The sequence below is a fragment of the Echinops telfairi genome, unplaced genomic scaffold (assembly GCF_000313985.2).
Source record: "Echinops telfairi isolate 266 unplaced genomic scaffold, ASM31398v2 ScPeMD7_44;HRSCAF=162, whole genome shotgun sequence".
In the NCBI taxonomy this organism is placed as follows: domain Eukaryota; kingdom Metazoa; phylum Chordata; class Mammalia; order Afrosoricida; family Tenrecidae; genus Echinops; species Echinops telfairi.
In genome coordinates, this window is record NW_022103942.1 from 1,542,118 (window position 1) to 1,564,394 (window position 22,277).

The following is a 22,277-nucleotide window of genomic DNA, read 5'->3' on the forward strand; positions in this document are numbered from 1 at the left end:
ATTCGTGAAGAAAGATCAGGATATCAAAGAAGCCACCACAAGTGTGAGACCAGTTTATTTTTACGTGGGCAAGTTGGTTGCCATTGAGAACTAGAATTGAGAATGGTTTTATTTCTGTCATAGTTAAAGACATTGAAATGCTCTGACCTTTATCCTTACACTTTCGCCTTTATTTAAATAATTTTTGTTGAGATTTTAAATTTACACCTTCCAAAAGTTTAGGCAAAAAACATGCATATGCGACAGAAGGGTGGGTGAAGGGAGATGCTGGGCAGTGTAAAATAAGATATAATAATAATTTATAACTTATTAAGGGTTCATGAGGGAGGGGGGAGAGGGAGGGAGGGGGAAGGGAAAAAAGGAAAATGAGCTAATTCCAGGAACCCAAGAAGAAAGCGAATTTTGAGAATGATGAGGGCAACAAATGTATAAGTGTGCTTTACACAATTGATGTATGTATTGTGATGAATTGTATGAGCCCCAATAAAATGATTTCAAAAAATATGCATATACAACCTTCCATTTATCCTTTTGCCTCGAATTCCTCCAATGTTGACAGGCCTGCCCACCTTAAATCTAACTTTCTCCTTTTTTGGTACATTGTAGAATCAATCCATATTTATTATACAAAAATCAAAACCCACAGATAAGTATTTTTAAAAATCTAATCAAATCGACCATTTGTCTAACACAACAGCCATAAGAAATTATTAGAAAACAATGTAAACATGTATTTCACCATGAAAATATATATATGGTATGCACTTTTCAGCCTATTTTTCCCATCTACTATAAGAAGACTTATTCATGCAAATAAATGTAGGCAACCATCATCATTTTAATGGATTTACAATATTTTACGGAGTACACATGCCTTAAACGATATCAAGACCTGGCGGTTGTTTATTCCCACTTAAAAAGATGTGAAGATAATCACCTCATCTCATAATCCTTACCTTAAGCACTACAAAGTTCTTCTGTTGTACAAGTTAACACGTTCACAACTTCCAGGGTTAGGAAGTGGGCATCATTGTTCTGTCACGAGGTGCTGGCGAGTCAGTATAACAGAACAAAAGCCGCATAGGGTCCATGAATATGCCTACCACCCCATTCTTTGCATTTCATTTTTAACTTTTTATGGTGACAGTTTAGTGAGAGCATCGTTTTCCATTCAGCAATCCATACGCATTCTGATGGGGCTCATCCTTACAACCCTAAGCAGTCCCGCTTCCTCCCGGTGTTTCGTGTTTCCATGTTCCTTCTTTGTCCCTGAATAAATGCTGTCCTTTTGATCTTGAATGTTGATCATTTTAGTGTGGAAGTGACATTTAGTGTGGAAGTGACAGAGTAGCAAGGGTTCCAACAGTCCCTAATCTCCCAGGAAGCTTGGTCCCTTAGAAATTTTGAGTTCTGCTCCACATTTTTCTCCTGCTTTATCCAGGACCCTTTCAAGAAGCGGTTCTCAGCCTGTGGGTAGCGACCCCTTTGGGGGAGTCAAACAACCCTTTCACGGGGGTCGCCTAATACATCCTGCATATCAGATATTTACATTATGATTCATAACAGTAGCAAACTTACAGTGATGAAGTAGCAACGAAAATAATTTTATGGTTGGGGGGTCACCAAACATGAGGAACTGTATGAAAGGGTCTCAGCATTAGGACGGTTGAGAACCACTGCTTTAAAGGGATCCTTTTCAGAGCAGTTGGTAGTTGGGAACCATCTAGTCCTCAAGCCTCGGGGTTGTAAAGGCTGGGGTGTGTATGGTCTACTAGTCCACTGCACTCGTTGTTTCCAGGTGCCCATTTACTTCCATCGCCCTTTCCTCTGTTGTCCCTGAGATGGCTGCTCATGTGCTTTTAAGACCCTCGTCACTACCCACTAAATTAAGGTATAGAACATTGTCTTTGTCAATTGCGTTATACGAAGACAAAAAGAAGGGGTTGGAAGTAATGCCATTGCTGGCGTCGAAGATAGAAAAAGAGCCACGAGCCAAGAAAGGCCAAGGGCAAGAAAAGCCAAGAAAGAGACAAGGAAAGACATCGCCACTAGAACCTCCAGAAGCCGCGGGCGCCCTCAAGTCCTGCTGATGCCTTGATTGCTAATTCTGTGAGACCCATTTTGGATATCTGACCTCCAGAACTAAACAATAATAAATGTGTGTTACTTTAAGCTAAAAAAAAAAAAAAAAAAAACGAGGTGAAAAATGCGCAACTTTTCACAAACCAATTACTTGGTTATTTTTAAGGGCCACATTTCGACAACGGGAATCCCTGTGTCAAGGAGTATGCACATCTTGACAACTTGAGACCGATGGACCTTGTACCAGTGCATGCTCCCACCAAGAAGCACAGTTTGAAAGTGCCCCTCCCGCGACATCCTCACAACGCTATGGGGCAGGAGGGAGGCAGATCATCTCCTATATGAATCCCAGCATTCCCTCTCAATGATCCTGCCCCGGCCAGCCTTATCAATCTCATCAAAGCACTGGAATTCATCCTTTATATCGCTGCATTTTCTTTCTCTTTTAAATCATTTTATTGGGGGCTCATACAACTCTTATCACAATCCATACATACATGAATTGTGTCAAGCACATTTGTGCACTCGTTGCCCTCATCATTCTCAAAATATTTGCTCTCCACTTAAGCCTTTGGCATCAGCTCATTTTCCCCCTCCCTCCCCGCTCCCCTCTCCCGCATGAACCCTTGATAATTTATGAATTATTATTATTTTATCATGTCTTACACTGTCTGACGTTTCCCTTCACCCAGTTTTCTGTTGTCCATCACCCAGGGAGGTTATATGTAGATCCTTATCACCGGTTCCTCCTTTCCAGCCCACTCTCCCTCCACCTTCTGGTATCGCCACTCTCACCACTGATCCTGAAGGGATCATCTGTCCTGGATCCCCTGTTTCCCGTTCCTATTGGTACCAGTGTACATCCTCTGGTCTAGCTGGATTTGTAAGGTAGAATTGGGATCATGATAGTGAGGGGCAGGAAGCATTCAAGAACCAGAGGAAAGTTGTTATGTTTCATTGTTGCTACACTGCACGCTGACTGGCTCATCTCCTCCCCATGACCCTTCTGTAAGGGGGTGTCCTGTTACCTACAGATAGGCTTTGGGTCTCCACTCTGCACTCCCCCTCATTTACAATGAAATGATTTTTGGGTCTTTGACACCTGATACCTGATCCCTTCGACATCTCGTGATCACACAAGCTGGTGTGCTTCTTCTGTATGGGCTTTGTTGCTTCTGAGCTAGATGGCTGCTTGTTTTTAAAACCCCAGAGGCTGTGTCTTTTGACAGCCGGGCACCAACAACTTTCTTCACCACATTTGCTTATGCACACATTTGTCTTTTCGCTACATTTTCTGATGGCTTCAAAACAGTCATCAGCTTATGCAGCTACATAGCCACCACAATTGGGCAAGAAAGAGGACGTTGCCTGATCAAATGCCCCTGGAACATGAAATCGTCCCTTTCTGTAGGCCTCAGAACAGGATTCAACACTTCCTCTTTGGAAGAGTCTGCCCTCTCCTTCCCATTCCCACGGCCACCAGTGTAACCTCCCCCCTTTGATCATCTCATGCCTGGACCATGGTGACATCTTTCTAATGGTTTTCCCATCTCCAGTCCCCACCCCTCTGCTCACCTCATGACAACCCATCCATCACACACACCAGCCACATTCATTTTCCTTTCATACAGCCATTCCTCTGGTCGCAAAAGACTTTGGTGGCTCCCACAGGAAGATGGACTAGCGTTCAGACTCAGCAGCTTGGGAATCCGAGTCTTCCATGAACGGGGCTCACTCTCCTGTCAAACCCCATCTCTCCTTATTCCCTTTTCCCCACACTTTCCACTCCAAGCAGGCCAGCCTTCTCTTTTCTTCCCATCACTCCTTTGAGCCCAGCTTCCTTAACCATCCCTTGCCCACAGCAGCTTCTGTCTTCTCTAAGCAGCCACAAAAAGCATCAGCTTGTGGGCATCTTTTTGTGTCCATGAAACCTACCTTTGTGAATGGATGATAAATTCAATGACAAGGACGACAACTTTGTTTCTGCTTAAAACACACAGCTTTATTGATAACATAAAAATAAAGTCTCAGATGTATAAACATAAGTCCACACAAAGGACCAAAGATTACCTCATGTAGAACCAGTTCAGTGTCTGCTCATGAAGCATACTAAAAATATCTTAATCCAGGCAAGATAGAAGTCAACACATTCCCATTACAAGTTTGAATTCACTTTTTAACCATGAAATGATCGAGCAACGACACTTTCAAAGTTATCATGTCATATACAATGTGCATTACTTCCAGGCTGCACAACCAGACTATTATTCCATTTTATTTGGAATCATTCAACCAATCACAGTTTGCGTATTAATAGCTCAACTTTTTCTTTCACCTCAGGGTCCTTGTATTCTGCAGCTAAGACTCGAAGTTTCTTGGCACACATTTTAGGTCGTTGAAATAGGAAGTAAAGAGAATTTTCCCCAAACTTGTCTTGGGTAAATACTTTTGCTCTTTTTTTTAAATGGTAATTTATATTCTCAAATAGTGAAAGAGCATTGAGAATATTCACTTTTGTCTCTTTCTTGCTAAAGATGTTGATCAGTGATGTTGGTGCATTGGCAATAAGCAAGTATTTTGTCATAGAGGGATTTTTAGAGAAATTCAAAAGCATTTCTAAAATATTGTCTTTTGTTTCTCCACTTCCCACAGTTAACAAGCGAAGAAATTCTGAAATATAATTTGTAACCATATGCTGATATTCACTAGTAATAGCCAGGCGCTTAATCAATCTTAATCCAGCTAGCTGCACACTAGAATTCACAGGAGAGGTGACAGTGTCTTCACAGACTTGGTTTATATATGTTTTAACCTTCCTATGATTTTCAGCAGCCACTGACATGTTGTTTAATGCATTTAAAGCCCTCTGCCTAACACTGGGGTAGGGATGATTGAGCAAGCTTTTGATAATTGAAACACCACTTACATTACGAACAACGTCTTGGGAGTCGGGATAATCAGAACTATTAAAAAGAGCATTATTGGCTATTTCATGAATGGAAGGATCCTCTGTCATCTCAATCATGGAAATGAGTTTTTCTAGCTCTCGGGGATCCATGTTAGCTTCACGTTTACAGCGGCAGGCCCAAGGTCGAATCTTCTCCCCAGCCCTGATCTGTTTTCTGAGCTCATCTTCAGGTGGGAAGCTGACCTTATTTCGGTATGGAAACTTCATTTCTGTCCAGATCATGGCTCCAGCCCATGACTCCTTTCCTGCCCCAGGGACCATGGAGGAACATATGTCTCTTGATGTCGCTGACATTTCAGCTTGAGCCCCAGATCTAGATTTGCCCCGACTGCTGTTCTCGTTTTCAGCAGTTGCATCGACTTCACCAGCAGCCTCCGTCTTATCCTTGGTTCTGGACTCACCCCTGGTCCCACATTCAAATTGAACATCTTTCCCAGTCTTGGATCTGATCTCTCCACTGTCCTCACTCTCAGCCCAGAACAAAGACCTTAAACTGATCTCCTCAATATCAGGACTGGATCTTACACTTCCCTCATCCTCATCTACGTCCCCAGCCAAATTCCAGTACCCTGAGCCAAGTTCTCCTTCAGCACCGCCAAGATTAGAGCCGTCAGCAGTTGTATCTATATCCCAGAAACGGGACCCTATCCTGGCCTCAGCCCCAGCCCCCTCACAGGAACCCATATAGGATGCTTCATCGGATTGTATCCAGGTCCTACTTCTGGCCTTGGCCTCAGCCCCAAACCTGGAGCTAATAATAGTCTCTTCTCCAGGCCTTGATCTGGATTTAATCCTGGCTTCATTCTTACCTCCAGACCTAGACACAGACTCTTGCCCTTCCCAGAACCAAGACCCTATACTAGTGTCATTTTCAGCCCCAAACCAAGATGCTTTGTTGGCCTCCATGTCTGCCCTGAACAGAGACCCTCCACTGGCCTGGTCCTCAAGCTCAAGGCTAGACCGTTTAATGGCTCCATCTCCACGCTTAGCCCCAGCCCAAGGCCTACCTCCACTGGCCTGATCCTCAAATCCAAGTTTGGAGCAGTCACCAGCCTGATTCCTAGTCACAAGCCAGGACCCATTGGTCTGATTCACTGTGCCAGCCCAGGACCCACCACTAGACAGGTCTGAGGGCCCTGGCCTTGACTCCCCACTAGCCTGGTCCCTAGGATAAACCCAGACCCCTCCAATAGACTTGTCTCCAGCCTTAGACAAGTACCTTCCACTGGCCTGGTCCTTGGCCCTAGTCCAAGACTCTTTACTGGACTGGCCCTTGGGCCCCAGCCTAGACGCTCCGCTGGCTTCATTCCCCGTCCTAGACACAGCCCAGGTCCCTCCTCCAGTGGCCTGATCCTCAAACCTAGGTTTGGAATAATCATCAGCCTTATCCCCAGCCCCATTCCAGGAAGCACCACTGGACTGGTCCTCTGGTCCCTTGGGTCCTCCACCAGCCTGGCCACCTGCCCCAGCCCAGGATCCTCCAATAACGTGAATCCCAGTTCCAGCCAAGGGCACATCACTGGATTGGTCCTCTGGCCCTGCCCTGAGTCCTCCACTAGCTTGGCCACTGCATGCAGCCCAGGATCCTCCACTACTAGCCTGACTCTCAGAACAAGCACGGAACCATCCCTTGGACTGGTCCTCAGACACAAAACTAGATCCTTCACCAGCCTGGTCTACAATGTCAGATAAATACCTTCCACTGGCCTTGTCCTCTGCCCTAGCCCAGGGACTTCCACTGACCTGGTTTTCCAGCCCCAGCATAGCCCTTCCACTGTCCTCATTCCTAGGTCTAGACTCAGCCCAGGAGCCTCCTCTAGTGGCCTGATCCTCAAATCCATGCTTGAAACAGTTATCAGCCTGGTCCCCTGCCCCAATCCAAGGCCCTCCATTAGCCTGATTTCCTTGACTAGCCCAGGACCCACCCCTAGACTGATCATCTGACCCCAACCTGGGTCCTCCACCAGCCTGGCCACCTGCCCCAGCCCAGGATCCTGCTCCACTAGCCTGGTCCTCAAATCTAGCCTTGGACACACCAGCAGCCTGATCCTCAGCCCCAGTCCAGGATTCTTCATTAGGCTGAATCCTAGCTCCATCCCAGGACCTTCCACTGGCCTGATTTTCATCTCCAGTCCAGGATACGCTAATTGCCTTGTTTTCTTCCCAGGACCCCCCACTGGCTTGGCCCCTACTAAGATGGATGTCAGTCCCAGTCCAGGACTCTCCAATAGTCTTATTTCCACCCCCACCCCAGGAACTCCCACTGGCTTTTTTCTCAGTCCAAGATCCCTCACTGGTCTGACTCCCAACCCAGGTTCCACCACTGGCCTGGTTTCCAGGTTCTGTGACCCATGACCCTTCACTGGTCTGTTCTCCAGCTCCAGCCCATGACCCAATACCGACTTCATTTCCAGTCCTCGTCCCAGCCCAGGACTTGGCGCTGGTCGTATCACAAGTTGCAGCCCAGGACCGATTATTCCCAGCCTCATCACTAGCTCCACTCCAGGACTCAATACTGACTTCATTGTCATCCCCAGCCCACGACGTGCTATTTTCCCAGTATCCATCCCTGGCCTGAAACCTAAATTTGATCCACCGCTCAGCAGCCATCCAATCCTCAATACCCACCCCATTCCAGTAAAGGTTGTGGACCTTAGATTGAGTAGTTTGATGGGTCTGAATGCCTGCCCCAGCCTGACTCTCAGAAGTTGGCGTGTCCTCATCCTCAGGATTTGCATACATATCAATATCTGCTGTGATGTCTATCTCAGACATGGGCATAGCCTTGTCCCTTGCACCAGTCAAGACTTCGACCTGGGAATTGGCCACCGTATGAGCAGAGTTCCTGGTATCTGCCTGAGACACAGCATTGGGATTGTCTTTGACCTTATTCCTGGCACCAGTCAAGGTTTTGACCTGGGAATCGGCCATAGTAGGAGGCTGAGCAGAGTCCCTGGCCTCTACCTTAGACACAGCATTGGAGTTTCTTTTGACCTTATTCCGAGCACCAGTCAAGGCTCCAACCTGGGAATTGGCCACAGCCTGAGACTGGGTAGAGTCCCTTATACCCGCCCCAGCCTCTGCCTTAGACACAGCATTGGGGTTACCTTTGACCTTATTCCGAGCACCAGTCAAGGCTTCGACCTGGGAATTGGCCACAACCTGGGACTGGGTAGAGTCCCTTACACCCACCCCAGCCTCTGCCTTAGACACAGCACTGGGGTTACCCTTGGCCTTATTCCTGCCACCAGACAAGGCTTCGACCTGGGAACTGGCCACAGTCTGAGGCTGGGCAGAGTTCCTTGTATCTGTCCCAGTCTCTGCTTTAGATGCAGCATTGCGGTTGCCTCTGGCCTTATTCTTGCCACCAGGCAAAGCTTCGACCTGGGAACTGGCCACAGTCTGAGGCTGGGCAGAGTCCTTTGTATCTGCTTCCGTCTCTGCCTTAGATGCTGCATTGTGATTGCCTTTGGCCTTATTCCTGCCACCGGGCAAGGCTTTGACCTGGGAACTGGCCACAGTCGGAGGCTGGGCAGAGTCCTTTGTATCTGCCTCAGCCTCTGCCTTAGACACAACATTGGAGTTATTCCTGGCCTTACTTCTGCCACCAGGCAAGGCTTCGACCTGGGAATTATCCAGAGTCTGAGACTGGACAGAGTTCCTTGTATCTGCCGCAACTTCTGCTGAAGACACAGCATTGGGGTTGCCCCTGGCCTTATTCTTGCCACCTGGCAAGGCTTTGACCTGGGAACTGGCCACAGTCTGAGGCTGGGCAGAGTCCTTTGTATCTGCTTCAGCTTCTACCAGAGATGCAACATTGTGAATGCCCCTGGCCTTACTCCTGCCACCAGGCAGGGATTCACCCTGGGAACTGGTTGCTTTCCCTCCTGCCTTAGAAATGACATTAGTATCTCCCCTGCCATCAACCTTAGAATCAGATGGAGCCTTAGAATCAGTTTGAGCCTTGTTCCCAGGCTGAGGCTGTGCACATTTCGTGTCTGCTCCAACCTTTGCTTTACACTTGGCATCAGCTTTGCCCCTAGATTTACGTTTAGTACTAGTTAATGCTTCAACCTGGTTCTTGGCCGTAGCTTGGGACTGTGCGTTTGTGTCCGTCCCAGCTCCTTCCTTAGACACGGCATTGGTATTGGCCTTACCTTTGATTCTGCTATCAAGCAAAGCATCAGCCTGGGTATTGGCCACAGGCTGAGGCTGGGAACAAGACAACATGTCTATCCCATCCCCTGTCTTAGATGTGGCATTGGGATTGCCTCTAGCCTTAACCTTGGCATCTGGCAAGGTCTCAGTCTGGGCACTGTCCCTGGACCCTCCTTTAGGCATGGCCTTGGATTTGCCTCTACCTTTAACCTTGGCATCAGGCATGGCCTCGGCCTGACTGCTAGTTATAGCTTGAGGCTCAGAATCAACCTTTTTTACAGATATACCCTCAGTCTGGGCCTTAGCAACATTTTGAGGCTGGGTAGAAGCCCTCGTGTTTGCCCCAGATTCTGCCTTAGACGTGGTTTTGTGATTCCCTTTGGCCTCAATCCTCACACCAGACATGTCTTCCACCTGGATCTTGTCCACAGCCTGAGACTGTGCACAAGACCTTGTATCCACTCCAGCCACTACACAAGACATGACATCAGGTTTCCCCTTCACATCAACCATGGTGCCAGGCCTAGCCTCCGACTGAGTCTTGGCTACACTCGTAGTTCCATCCATGGCTACTGTCTTCGCTTCCGCCACAACTCCAGTCTTGGTCATGGCTCCCATTTTGGCCACTTCCTTGGTCACTGCCAAGACCTCAGTCTGTGTCACCATTACTCTTTTAATCTCCGTCTCTTTTACAGCCAATGTATGAGCTTCAGTTTTGGGCTGGGCTGTTGCATCTTTCTTGATCTCTGCTTTGGCAGGCTCTGCTTTGGCAGCCAGTGTCCAAGCTTTAGCTTTGGTTTGAGTCACCGCCTCTTTCTTTGCTATTCTCCCAGCCTCAGTCTCCGTTTGAGTCATGGCCTCTTTCTTGGAAACTTCTCTGGCTTTGGCTTTTGGCTTGGCCTTGGCCTTGGCCCCAGCCAGAGTCATTGCCTCGGTCTTGATATCTGCTTTGGCCTCTGATTGGGGCTTTGCATCTGCCTTGGCCTCTGTTCCAATCATTGCCTTGGCCTGGGAGTTAGCTTTGGGTTTGGCTATAGCAGTGGCTAGAGCGCCTTCAGCCCTAGCCCCACCTCTTGGTTCAGTTTCAGCTCCAGTCTTGATTTGGGGTATCGTTTTGATCTCTGCCCTATTCATGGCCTCACTCATGGGCAAAGTCTGGTTCTGTACCCCAACCACGGGCTCCGTCTTGACTCTGGACCCATTTCTGTTCAATTTTCTCACTCTCTTGGTTCTTCCCTTGGTTAATCTGTAAATGCAGTAACAGGTACCAGCCCAGATCACTAGTCCTGCAGTCACCCAGCCCACTTCCTGAATGCGGCCCATTAATCAACCCTGGTGAAGGCACAAACAAGTACAGAGAGTGCTCACTCAGACTGATCAAAGAGGATGGTAGATCTTGGTACGAGTTCTTCAGTTACTCAACGGCCAGTACAGCTACCACTGGAGGTAGACCTAGGAGTGGAGAAATTAAATGGGACTGAAATATATCTTCTAATTTAGTTGCCTCATTCATATCAATGCACAGAGGGGCATGGAAAAGAAGAAATTAAATATTTGGTGAAAGAAGTAGATGATTCATAAACTTTCTCTCTATCCCTTTTGTTTCATCCCCTCTCTATCTTTCTCAGTTCCCAATAAGTTCCCCAGAACATGCTTGTACACATATTTCCCTACACCAAATGTACAGTAGGCAGGATGATGGAAGAGGTGGCTTTGAGTGGAAGATTGAGAAGCCTCCAGATCTTAATTTTTACTGGACCTACTTTGGTTCTCACTCCGTAAGTCCTATCTGCACACCAACCTGGGATGATCTGAAGTAGTCCCCGCCTCTTTCCTGCTCTTGACTGATGATACACCTTAACGAAGGTCGATACATTCACAAGATCCTGAGATCTAGAGAAAGACAAATAGAATGGAGAAACAGATAGGAGAAGACACTTACTTGGCTCTTGAGGCTAGGCAATTTATTAGTAAACTGCCTAGCTATTCTTCCTCATTTCACCCCATATCCCCAGGTGCTGTCACACTGTTCCTTGTACCAAAATAAAGGTAAAGTGGGGGTTGGGAAAGGTAGTTGGGAAATCGAAAGGCTGGGATCCTTCAGACTGGGGACTGCTCACTACGAGATGCAGGTTGGTCTCCATCAACCCACCCTACAGATCTACACTGTCAGTCCCCGTAATCTTACCAGTCTATACTGCTCTGGGGCAATTTCCGCTTGTTTCTTCACTTCCAGTGGTATCAATGCCTATAGTAGACCTACAGACAGACCTATTGACCAGTAAACAAAGAGAAAGTAATGACGATTGAGTGAGTCATTGGGGCAACGGACAAGCACCCTTATCCCTGACCCCAAACCAAGCCTTTCCAGAGCCCAATTTCAGTTGGCTAATGTGCCCTTTCTTATGGTCTCCCCCTCAGTCTCCTCTCAGTCACACTCCTGCCCACCCTTACTCATTCCCTGCACCCAAATCAGCAGAGTGTGGGGCAGCACTTTGGAAATCTCAGCCAACTGTTATGCCCGCCCTCAGCTGTCATCCCCAACCACTGCCCACCTTCACACCAACCTCCATAATTCCATGCCAGCCTCGCTGTCTTCTCTTATTTCCAGTGGTGAACACCCTATTGCAGACCTATGGGAAGAACCTAGGAATAGACAAAAAGAACAATATTGTGGGTGTTGAGTGTGTGTGACATTCCAGCATCTAAAACATGGGTTCCTATACCTGCCTTTCTGCGTTCAGAGATCCATTTCCCTGAAAGACAGACTGGGGCTTTCCCAGCGCTGAAAAGAACAGTGTGAAAATGGAGGTCAAGGGGGAAAGGCAGAGGCAAATAACCTGAAAAATCATCTGTAGAGTTCTTATGCTTCTCCTCAAACAACCCACCCCCTCATTTCCTTCATTAAGAAAACCAATTAGGTGGGATATATTGCGGTGGGCGGGGGCTGGGGGATGGGACTAGAATATGATGGGAAAGATAGTGCCTTCTAGATTCCATATTTTGGCATCACAGCCTCCTGCCTTGTGGTCCCATAAGCCCTTCATCTCCAGGAGTCTCCAGCACTAAAGGAGAAAAGATGTGTGGGAATATTTTTGCTTCTTGAAAAATTACTGCTTCTTTCAATCTTGCCAAGACATACAAAAATAATAGTAATATTTGATACATTTGGTACTTTTTCCCAATATTACCTGAAGGGCAAATAAAAGCATCTGTAGAAAAGTTTGTTGTCTTTAATGATCATCAATAGACACCTAACCTTGGTAACTGTCTTGATTGAATTACGTTCCCCCCAAATACGTGGCATTTGGTTGGGCCTTGCATTTCAGTGATTTGGTAGTTATTTAATGATACTACTAGGATATGATCTGATGTGACCGGCCAACCAAATATAAGGCGAGGAGAGTAGGATGCAACACCATTACTCAGGTCAAAACCCTAATCTAATGTAAGAGGAGTTTTGATATGGTGTGGCCTGTATCACATTTCATCATATAAAAGATATCAAGAAAGAGAAGCAAAGAGAGAAATGGGAACTTGTCTCTCACCAAGAAAGAAGAGCCAGGAGTGGAGCTCATTATTTGTACTGCCCTAAGAACATTCTAGATCCAGGGCAAGATTATTGGAAAAATACATGTGTATCCCCAAGAAATGTTGGGCTCACAGATGTTGGCAGGAGAAGCCGCCTTCCTCCAGACAGAGAAAGCCTTCCCCTAGAGCCGGTGTGCTGAAGTCCGACTTCCGGCCTCCCAAATGGTGTGAAAATAAATGGCTACTTGTTAAAGCCACCCACTTGTGGCATTTCTGTTGTCGCAGCAGTGGCTACCTAAGCAGATGCAGTCTAAGAACAGTCCTCTAACTGGCCCCATCCCAAATCTCAGCCAGAGGGGGACACCAAGACCCCTGCCATCTATTATTTATATGGATTCAGCAGTTCCCAGACAGTGTCTTTGCTCACACTAACCTCCACAGATCCCGGACAGGTTTCTCCTTTCCTTCTCTTACCAGGCCACAAATGCTGCTACACCCAACTGTTGTGCTACAAACAAGTAAGAGTAAAGGCACCGAGAGACCATCGGACCAGCACCTAAGGTACAGAGACTCGCCTTTCTGGTTTCAGGAACTTCGTTGTCAAACATCCCTCTCCACATTCCTAGAAACCACCCCCACCATCCAGTCACTGCAAACATGCCACAGTGGCGTGATATGGGCAGGTGGTGCCGGGGGGCATGTGTAGTCAGTGATAAGAGCACAGAAAAGAAGGCACATCTTCGTTTCCCTCCGGAAACATTCTCCCCACCACACTCACTGCCATGAAGCTGATTCGGACTCCTGGTGACCCGATATGGAGTTTCCGAGGCTGTAAATCTTTACAAGCGCTTGATAGGTTTGAACCACCAACCTAGCAGTAACAGTCCAACGCTTACCCAACACATATGTGTGATAGTGGGGGGAGGGAGACAGGGCGGTCGAGAAAATCAGAGATGAAGGCTTCTTATACTTGAGCCCGCATTGCCCGCTCTCATCCCCGCACCCATGTCCGAAGCCAGCGGGCGACTGCAGCTCAGCGAGGCGCACTGCCGCCGGGCCTTACCTGCTGCGCTTTAGCCGGGCCCGAGGCCAGCCCGCCGTGCGCCGGGCAGCGGGAAGCTGGTACCCAGAGGCGAGTGTCGACTGCACAGAAGGCTGCGTCTCTCTGCAGCTCCCGGTCACGTGAGGGCCGTGCGTCATCGCCGAGCTCGCCCTTCCCTCCCCCTGGGAGGTGGGGGACGGGCAGTGCAGCAAGACCCTTCCAACCTCCCACCCCGCCACCGCCACTCGCAGACAACCCCCTCCACCACCACCCCATGCGCAGTGCTCCTGCGCGCACCTCCTGTCACTCATCTCAGCCCTCTCCAATCCAAGGGGCCACAAGTGGCATCTCCGCCTTGTGGATGGAGTTTACACTTCTCTGGTTACCGGGGAGGGTCTGCTCACCCTCCCCTCCCCCCTCCTCTGCAGGCCAGGGATTTGGCCTTTTCTGCTTCTTTGAGGAAATGTCTCTTTCTCTCGCAGGCTGTAAGACCAAAGCCTCCTATCCTCCCTACACAACTTCCTCTCCGTTAATCCACTGGTCTGCACCAAAAATGGAGCTAGAGCAATGAGTGTTAGGAAAGTAGAATGCACAATTTGAGATGTGATTTTCTTTTCTTGTTACACTCCCTACCTCACTCTTGCTGTTTGTTTGTTTAAACATTATCATCCATTCATTGCTTTTGTAATCGGAAAGTGTAATGAAGCCATTTCCATTCGACATTAAGAATGTATATATTCAGGTTGTAAAAATAATGACTCGTTTATTACTGCTACATCAAATCCCGCAAAGATTTGCAGCCTGGGAACCCCAAAGAGGTCAGTTCTACTCTGTCCTGTGTCTGAGTGGATTTCTTGATATCAGTGAGGGAGTGATAAGCTATTTCATAATCTTCAAAAATGACTAGTAGTTATTGACCTTTGAAGTACAAAATGTTCCAGAACACTTGCACATTTATAATGTGCGTTTTAAATTAATCTTTGAAAGACATTCTGTTTTCTTTCTTTCTTTTTTTCTTTCCATTTTCTAGTCTTGGCCGTTTTCCACAAGTGATTTACAACCTTTTGAAGTTCTGGTCTCCTGTCAGGTGTATTAGAACTGCGTAGATGACGCCTAAATAATTTAACAGAGGTTCAATTCCTGGTGAATCCAGTGGCTTACAAACTAATGAATTCACAGAACCCCCTGCTTTCCATTCGGGGGGTGAGTGGGGTATTTATTTGGGTTTTCCACAACATGTGATGGAAACAGTCTTGTTGCACCCATGAAAGGGCCCCTGATGGAAATGAGGCTCAGCAGGTGGGGTTTTCTTTTTATTGTGGCAACAGGAGCAATAATAACTCTGGTGGCAGTCTCATATATTTACTATACTAGTGCCTAGGTCCCTGATGGCGACACGGTTCAATGCTCACCTGCTAACCATCGAACTCAATCTGCAGTTCCTTGGGTGACTCCCCTGGCAAGCTGCTCCTGTGAATACTGCAGCCTAGCAAAACGTATGGGCCGTTCTACTCTATCATGTATGGTCTCTACGAGTTAAAACGCATTGCAACTAGTTTGCGTCTAATTACTAACGACAAAGTTAGTAGTAAGAACCCACTTCCTTAGAGGAGCCATTCAGAGTGCAGTATAGCACAGATAAAACATCCAACTTTCCTCTAGTTCTTGAATGCTTCCTTCCCCCAATATCATGACCTCAATTCTACCTTACTAATCCGGCTAGGCCAGAGCATGTATACTGGGACAGACAGCTAGAAACATAGGGAATTCAGGAAGATAAACCCCTTAGGACCAACCATGAGAGTAGCAATACCAAGAGGGGAAGGAGAAGGTGGGGGGGAGAAAGGGGCAACTGATCACAATGATCAACATATAACCCCCTCCTAGGGGGACGGACAACAGAAAAGTGGGTGATGGGAGACATCGGTCATATAAGACATGAAAAAGCAATAATAATTTATAAATTGTCAAGGGTTAATGGGGGAGGGAGGGGGGAAATGAGGAGCGGATACCAAGGGCTCAAGTAAAAAGAACATGTTTCGGAAATGATGATGGCAACATATACAAATGTGCTTGACACAATGAATGGATGGAAGGATTGTGATAAGAGGTGTACACACCCCAATAAAACAATAAAAGAAGAATCCACTTCCTGTCACCTCACTGAAGCAAGATTAAAACAAAACATTGCAAACCTAGTGTCATCAAGTTGATTCCGACTCAAAACAACCCTATGTAGGGTTTCTGTGATGGTTAATTCCACGCACGTCTCTTTATTTTTTTCCCTGCTGGGAGCAGCTGGTGGCTTTGAACCATGACCTTGCAATTAGTGCTCAACTCTTACCCACAGTTTCACCAGAGCTTTCTATTGGAGTAGAAAGTCTCCCGCCAAGGAGCTGGTGGGTTTGAACAGCTGACTTTGCGGTTAGCTGCCCAACACCCAACCCACTATGTCACCAAGGTTCCTTTCATGGAGCAATCCCAAAGAATGCAACTCTACTCTGAAACGCATGGAGTTGCCAGGAGTCCGAATCAAGTCCACAGCAACTGGGCTTTGTTGTTCTTGTTTGTTTGTTATTTGTAGTGTTCAGTAGTTTATGGTGGGTGTAGATGGCCATGAGGGTGTGTGGGTGACTGTGGCTGCCCTGGTTATTTTTCCCTCGAATAGAAGGATGGTCCACAGGATCACAAGCAGTCTCCAAGAGAAAGAGGCCCTTTCATTCCCTGCTTTCTGTTCCACTTTCTCTGCGCCACCCACATAAGCCCCTCAGCATAATCCCAGCCCTCGGGGGCAACATATGCAGAAGTCAGTCCCCAGACATGCTCCTGTCATACTCTAAATATAAACCCTGCAGGCAGCCTCTTTCTTAGAACACTGAAATATGACACCCAGCAGGAGGCTTCCGCTGTGAGGGGCCCCTGGATGAGGGAGGCCCTTTCCCAAGGCCAGGCAGGAAATCCATATGGTCACAGAACCAGCGATGGCTTTCCAGAATTCAATTGCCCATAACAAACTTAAGTTTCCACCAAAGGAAAAGATTAATAAATTAAGTAAGCAAAAATTAACATCCTTGGGGGGAATGCAAAAAGACATGCTAACATACTAATTGATCCTAATCTCAAAACTCTTACAAATCATTCGTAAAATGAAAGAAAAGAAGTAGAAAAGGAGGGCAAAGGTGTGAATAAATCTGTTCACAGAGAATATATACAAATAACTACTAAATATATGGAAAGATACTCAGCTTGATGAGGCCTGCAGCGAGCCACAAACGCTGCTCTCTGTCCCGCAGGATGGGCTTGGTGAAACTGTAAAGAACAAGGCCTGCTTCAAGAGACACCAAGTGAAATGTGGAAGACGGCGAGAGGCAAAAACTGCTTATTATACTTGAAAGCGCTCGGTCATCCTAGATAAAAATAAGTACAATACACCCGAATACAGAATGATAGTTCCTGTTAGTTCATCCCCAACAGGAGTGCTTATACCCCTGTAGGAGGGGATATGATGTTCTGTGCAGCTGGTGCTCACAACGCTCCAAAGTAGGGAGTGAAAGTTGGCCAGGCCAGTAATGCTGCAGCATACTGTACTGGCCTGCTGCTGTCCCACAGGCTTCTGAATAGGTTTGGCATGGACGAGATCTCTTAAGGCCAAGTGGAGGTAACTGGAGATGAATACAATGTGGAAAGCATTGATGGTCGACCTGGTGGCTTCACCTGCTATGTGGACGCTGGCCCTGCCAGGACTACCACTGGAAATAAAGTGTTTGAGGCTCTGCAGGGGGCTGCGGATGGAGGCTCAAAGCCCCAAGCGATTCCCTGATTATGATTCAGAAGGCAAAGAATCCAATGCAGAAGTACATTGGAAACACATCCTGGGTCAGAATATCACAGACTACATGTGTTACCTAATGGAAGAGGATAGAGATGCTTCCAAGAAACAGTTTTCTCAATAAAATAAAGAACAACATAACTCCTGACATGATGGAAAAGATGTATTAGAAAGCACATGCTACTATCCAAAAGAATCCAATCTACGAGAAGCCCAGGATTGTTTAATTAAAAGAGGTGGAATCGTCCCAGAATGTCTCTTGCCCAGAAGAAAGATATGTCTGTTCATGTTATGGGTCTTATTTCTTTAGGGTATGTTCCCAGCAGAGGGATTGCTGGGTCTTACGGAATTTCTGTTCCCAGTTGTTGGAGGTAGCACCATATGGCTTTTCACAATGGCTGTACACGTTTACAGTCCCACCAGCAGCAGACATGAAGATCGCAGGGAGCAAATTGTTTTGACACTCAATAATTCATACAAATTTTAATTCGTGACACTGATTGCAATCCCCAAACTGTAACAACATTTTCCCTATTTCCTCCCCATGTTTACTGCTTCCTCTTCTCCTACTTTCCTTTTCTTTCCTGCCTTCTGAATTTTAGCCTTGGGCAAATACTGCCCTTTTGATCTTCTGTGGTTGCTTGTTGTAGAGAATATGTACCTGGTGTTATTCTTCACTGTATTGGCCTATCTATCCTTTCACTGAGGAGCTCTGGTGGTGCAGTAGATTATAACCTCTGCTGCTGAACACCAGTTTAGAAGTTCAAAACCACCAGCTGCTCTTTAGGAACAAAATGGAGTTTTCTACTCTAGTAAAGATTTGTAATCTCAGAAACCAAAAAAGGAAGTGCAGAATTGACTTGATAGCAGTGAGTTTTTGAGATCCCTTGACTGAAAGTTGAGCCACAGGAGTGTGTTCAGTTCCAGGCCCAATGGGTGTCTTTTTTGTGACCATTGATTTCACTTAGCATTACGTTTTCATGATTCATCCATATTGTAGCATGTATCAATACTTTACTTCTTTTTATGACTGAGTAATCTTTCCCCTTGATATGATTGAATAATTGAACTATTCAATTATATAATGTGTAAATTGTGTGCTAATAAAGCTGTTGTGGGAAAAAAAGAAGAGTTGTAAAATCATTACCACGATCAATTTTAGAACATTGTCCTCTTTCTTGTACTCATTGTTATGGGATCTTCTAATATAACAATTTTCAGAGCAGTTGATAGTGGTAGCTGGGCACCATCTAGTTCTTCCAGTCTGAGTTGTGGAAACTGATGTTTGTGTGGTCCCTTTCCTCCATTGGACAACCTGTTTCCATGTTTTTTTATTTTCATCCTCTTTTTTCTTCTGGATGGTGGGGAAACCAGTGGATACACTCATACATAATAGAATACTATACATTGCTAAAAGACAATAATAAAACCGTGAAACACCTCATGGCATGGACTGACCTGGACTACATTATGCTGATTGATATTAGTCAATCGCAAAAGGACAAATACTGTACGAGACCACTCTTCAAAAGAAGAAAAGGAAAAACAAAACAAGACAAAGACATTTATACCAAGGAAACAGACGTTGGAGGTTACCAAGAGGGAGTGGTCAAGAGAGGGAAGATAAAGCAATAGACTTGAGCAGTGGTTCTCAACCTATGGGTCGCAACCCCTTTGGTGGTGGAACGACCCTTTCACAAGGGTCGCCCGATTCATAACAGTAGCAAAATTACAGTTATGAAGTAGCAACAAAAATAATTTTATGGTTGGGGAGGTCACCACCACATAAGGAACTGTATTAAAGGGTCCCAGCACTAGGAAGATTGAGAACCACTGGGCTAGAGGGTTGGTAGTGCTGGTGGAAGTTCCTGACCCATAGTGACCCTATGTACAAAAGAAGGAAACACCAGTTCAGTCTTGCTCCATCCAAACAATTGTACTTATGTTTAGGGCCATTGTTGCAACCATTGTGTCAATTCCATCTTGTCAAGGGCCTTCCTCTGTTTTTCTGCCCCTCTACTTTACCAAGCATACTGTCCTTTTCCAGGGACTTGTGTCTCCTAATAATGTCCAAAGTATATGAAACAAAGTCTCACCATCTTTATCTCTAAGGAGCATTCTGGCTGTATTTCTTCCAAGGAAGTTGTGCTTGCTCTTTTGGCTATCCATGGTATTTTCAATATTCTTTGTAAGCGCCATAATTCAAATACATCAACTTTTCTTTGGTCTTCCTTATTCAGTGTCCAATTTTTATATGCATATGAGGCAATTGAGAATACCATGGCTTGGGTCAGGCAACCCTTAGTCCTCAAAGTAACATCCTTGATTTTCTTTTTCTTTCTTTTTATTAAATACTTTTATTGGGGGCTGAGTTAGTTAATTGTGCCAGCCTGGCTGATAATCACATGTGGTGCTGGTTGAAAGGCGGAGGGATAAATGGGTTGTGAAGCCTCGCCTTTCTAGTTCTCGGGTCTCTTGTTTTGTGATGGTTGCACCGGGTGCAGCTGCCTTAGCAGTTCCCTGCTTCAGCTTGCAAGATGGATTTCCTACAAGACATCCCCAAGGAGAAGCAGCATGGATCTATCCCGATGCAGCCCTGGGTGCTGGAGCAGCCGTGTGGAGACCCCTGCCAGTGCTGAGATGCTTACACATTCACTGACTCAGCTTTCCTCCTGCAGTCGGCATTATTGCCTCTGTTTTGTGAGGTGAAGGACTTTGTGGACTGGTGTTGGGTATGGGTTAATGTTGGACTTGTGGGCTTGGGCAGCATTGGGTTGGGATGTTTTCATGATGCACATTTTCTTTGCATAAAACTCTCTCTTATACGTGAGTTGCTGTGGATTTGTTTCTCCAAAGTACCTAGACTAATACAGGGGCTCTCACATCTCTTTTCACAATCCATACATTCATCCATTGTGTCAAGTACATTTGTGCATATGCTGCCATCATCATTTTCAAGGCATTTTCTTTCTGCTTGAGCCCTTGATATCAGCTCCTCATTTTCCCCCTCCCTCCCCTGCCCAACACCCTCATGAACCTTTGATAAGTTATAGATTATTATTTTCATATCTTACATCATCCTCTTGTGATCAATTCCCCCATTCTTCCCCAAGCTTCCCCTTTTCCTCCTGGCATCTCTATTCTCATTGCTGGCCCTCTGGGCTTTATCTATCCTGGATACTTTGTATAATGAGGGGGTAATAGATCTATGTACTTTTTTTATCACTTTATTGGGGGCTCGTACAACTCTGATCACAATCCATACATCCATCCATTGTGTCAAGCACATTTGTATATTTGTTGCACAATCTAATGTCTTTGTATAGGGATCTTCTCACCCCCTTTCCCCAATTTCCCCACTTACACATCTCTCCCCTTTTCTTCATTTCACCAGTGTATACTTTCTATCTCCTATTTGTCCTCTGAGGAACCCTGGTAGTGTAGTGGTTAAATCACCAGGTGCTGTGCAAGAGAGAGATGAGGCTTTCTACTCTTGTAACGAGTAACAATCTCAGAAACCCACAGGGGCAGTTCTACCCTGCCCTATAGGCTCTCTATGAGTTGGAATTGCCTCAATGGCAATGAGTTTGGTTTTGAGTATTTTGACCTCTCACACATCATTAAACAGAACCATTTAGCTCTACATGATCAGTAGCTCACACACCACTAACAGCTGCACCATGATACCAAGGAAACAATAGTGAATCAAAAAATGAAAAAATAAATTGGGAAAAACCAACACAAACAACCAAAAATCAACCAAATGCAATGGAGTACTCTGAAGAAGAGGCCATGAAACTACCAGAAACAGAATTCAGAAAAATTATATTTTGATTCTTTCCAGAGATGTGGAGAATACCCATGAGGACAATGGAAGAAATTGAAAAAACTAAAATCCTTAAACTAATAATAGGAATCCCAGAAGACAAACGATGAGAAAAACAGAGTCAAGCAACATAGGAAATGATCTGAGGAGTAGAATGGAATAAGGGGAAAATGGAATCAGTGATCTTGAAGACACTCATTCTGGCTACAATCAGTGAGAGAAACAGTCAACAAAAAAAGGTGAAGGAATCAGAAGAAAGTCTGAGGATGATGTGAGACACTATCAAAAGAAATAGCCTATGTCTCATCACATCAGAACAAGGGGGGGAAATCAACAGAGAAATTAGTACAAGAAAATTTCCCCAACATCACAAAGGAAGAGAAAATAACTGTTCAGGAAGTTAAGAGGACCCCAAATAGCATAGATCCCCAAAGAAAAATATCATGACATATCATAATCAAGCTCTCTGATGTAAAGCAGAAAGAGAGAACCCTGAGGGCAGCTAAAGAAAAAGAACAATCACCTAGAAAGGGAAATCTATAAAGACTTATCAGCAGAAACTGTGCAGACAAGAAGAAAATAGAGTTACATATATAAAATTCTGAAAAAAGAAAACTGCCAACCTTTATCCAGTAGAATTATCGATCAAATACAAGGGAGAAATAAAGATATTTCCAGACAAAGTAAACATAAAGGAATCCATAGAAACAAGACCATCATTACAAAAAATATTAACCAAATCACTAGGAACAGAGAATCGACAACAACATTAGAAAAACCTGAAAATACAGGGAATCCAGGGCGGATGAGCCCTACAGGACCAGTGGTGTGAGTGGCGAAA

The 22,277-nt window shown here is 45.7% G+C and overlaps 1 protein-coding gene and 1 pseudogene across 2 annotated transcripts; one reads left to right on the forward strand and one right to left on the reverse strand.

The window, feature by feature from the left end:
* Positions 1-4,064: 4,064 nt before the first annotated feature.
* On the reverse strand, positions 4,065-13,894 carry ARMCX4 (armadillo repeat containing X-linked 4). 2 transcript variants are annotated; one of them, XM_045290610.1, is made up of 5 exons: positions 13,803-13,894; positions 11,776-11,854; positions 11,397-11,479; positions 11,010-11,101; positions 4,065-10,660 (listed from the first exon to the last, which is right to left on the reverse strand). In XM_045290610.1, the coding sequence occupies exon 5, from the start codon at positions 10,529-10,531 to the stop codon at positions 4,379-4,381; it is 6,153 nt and encodes a 2,050-aa protein (XP_045146545.1). In that variant the 5' UTR covers positions 10,532-10,660; positions 11,010-11,101; positions 11,397-11,479; positions 11,776-11,854; positions 13,803-13,894; the 3' UTR covers positions 4,065-4,378. The 2 variants fall into 2 exon arrangements, with proteins under 2 accessions (XP_045146545.1, XP_045146546.1); XM_045290611.1 differs by having other exon boundaries at positions 11,764-11,854.
* A 1,405-nt stretch (positions 13,895-15,299) lies between these two features.
* Positions 15,300-21,494, forward strand: LOC105979397 (annotated as a pseudogene).
* Positions 21,495-22,277: the final 783 nt, after the last annotated feature.

Excerpts from the sequence above, each read along its gene's own strand:
- ARMCX4 (XM_045290610.1), bottom strand. The coding sequence starts at position 10,531 with ATGGGCCGCATTCAGGAAGTGGGCTGGGTGACTGCAGGACTAGTGATC.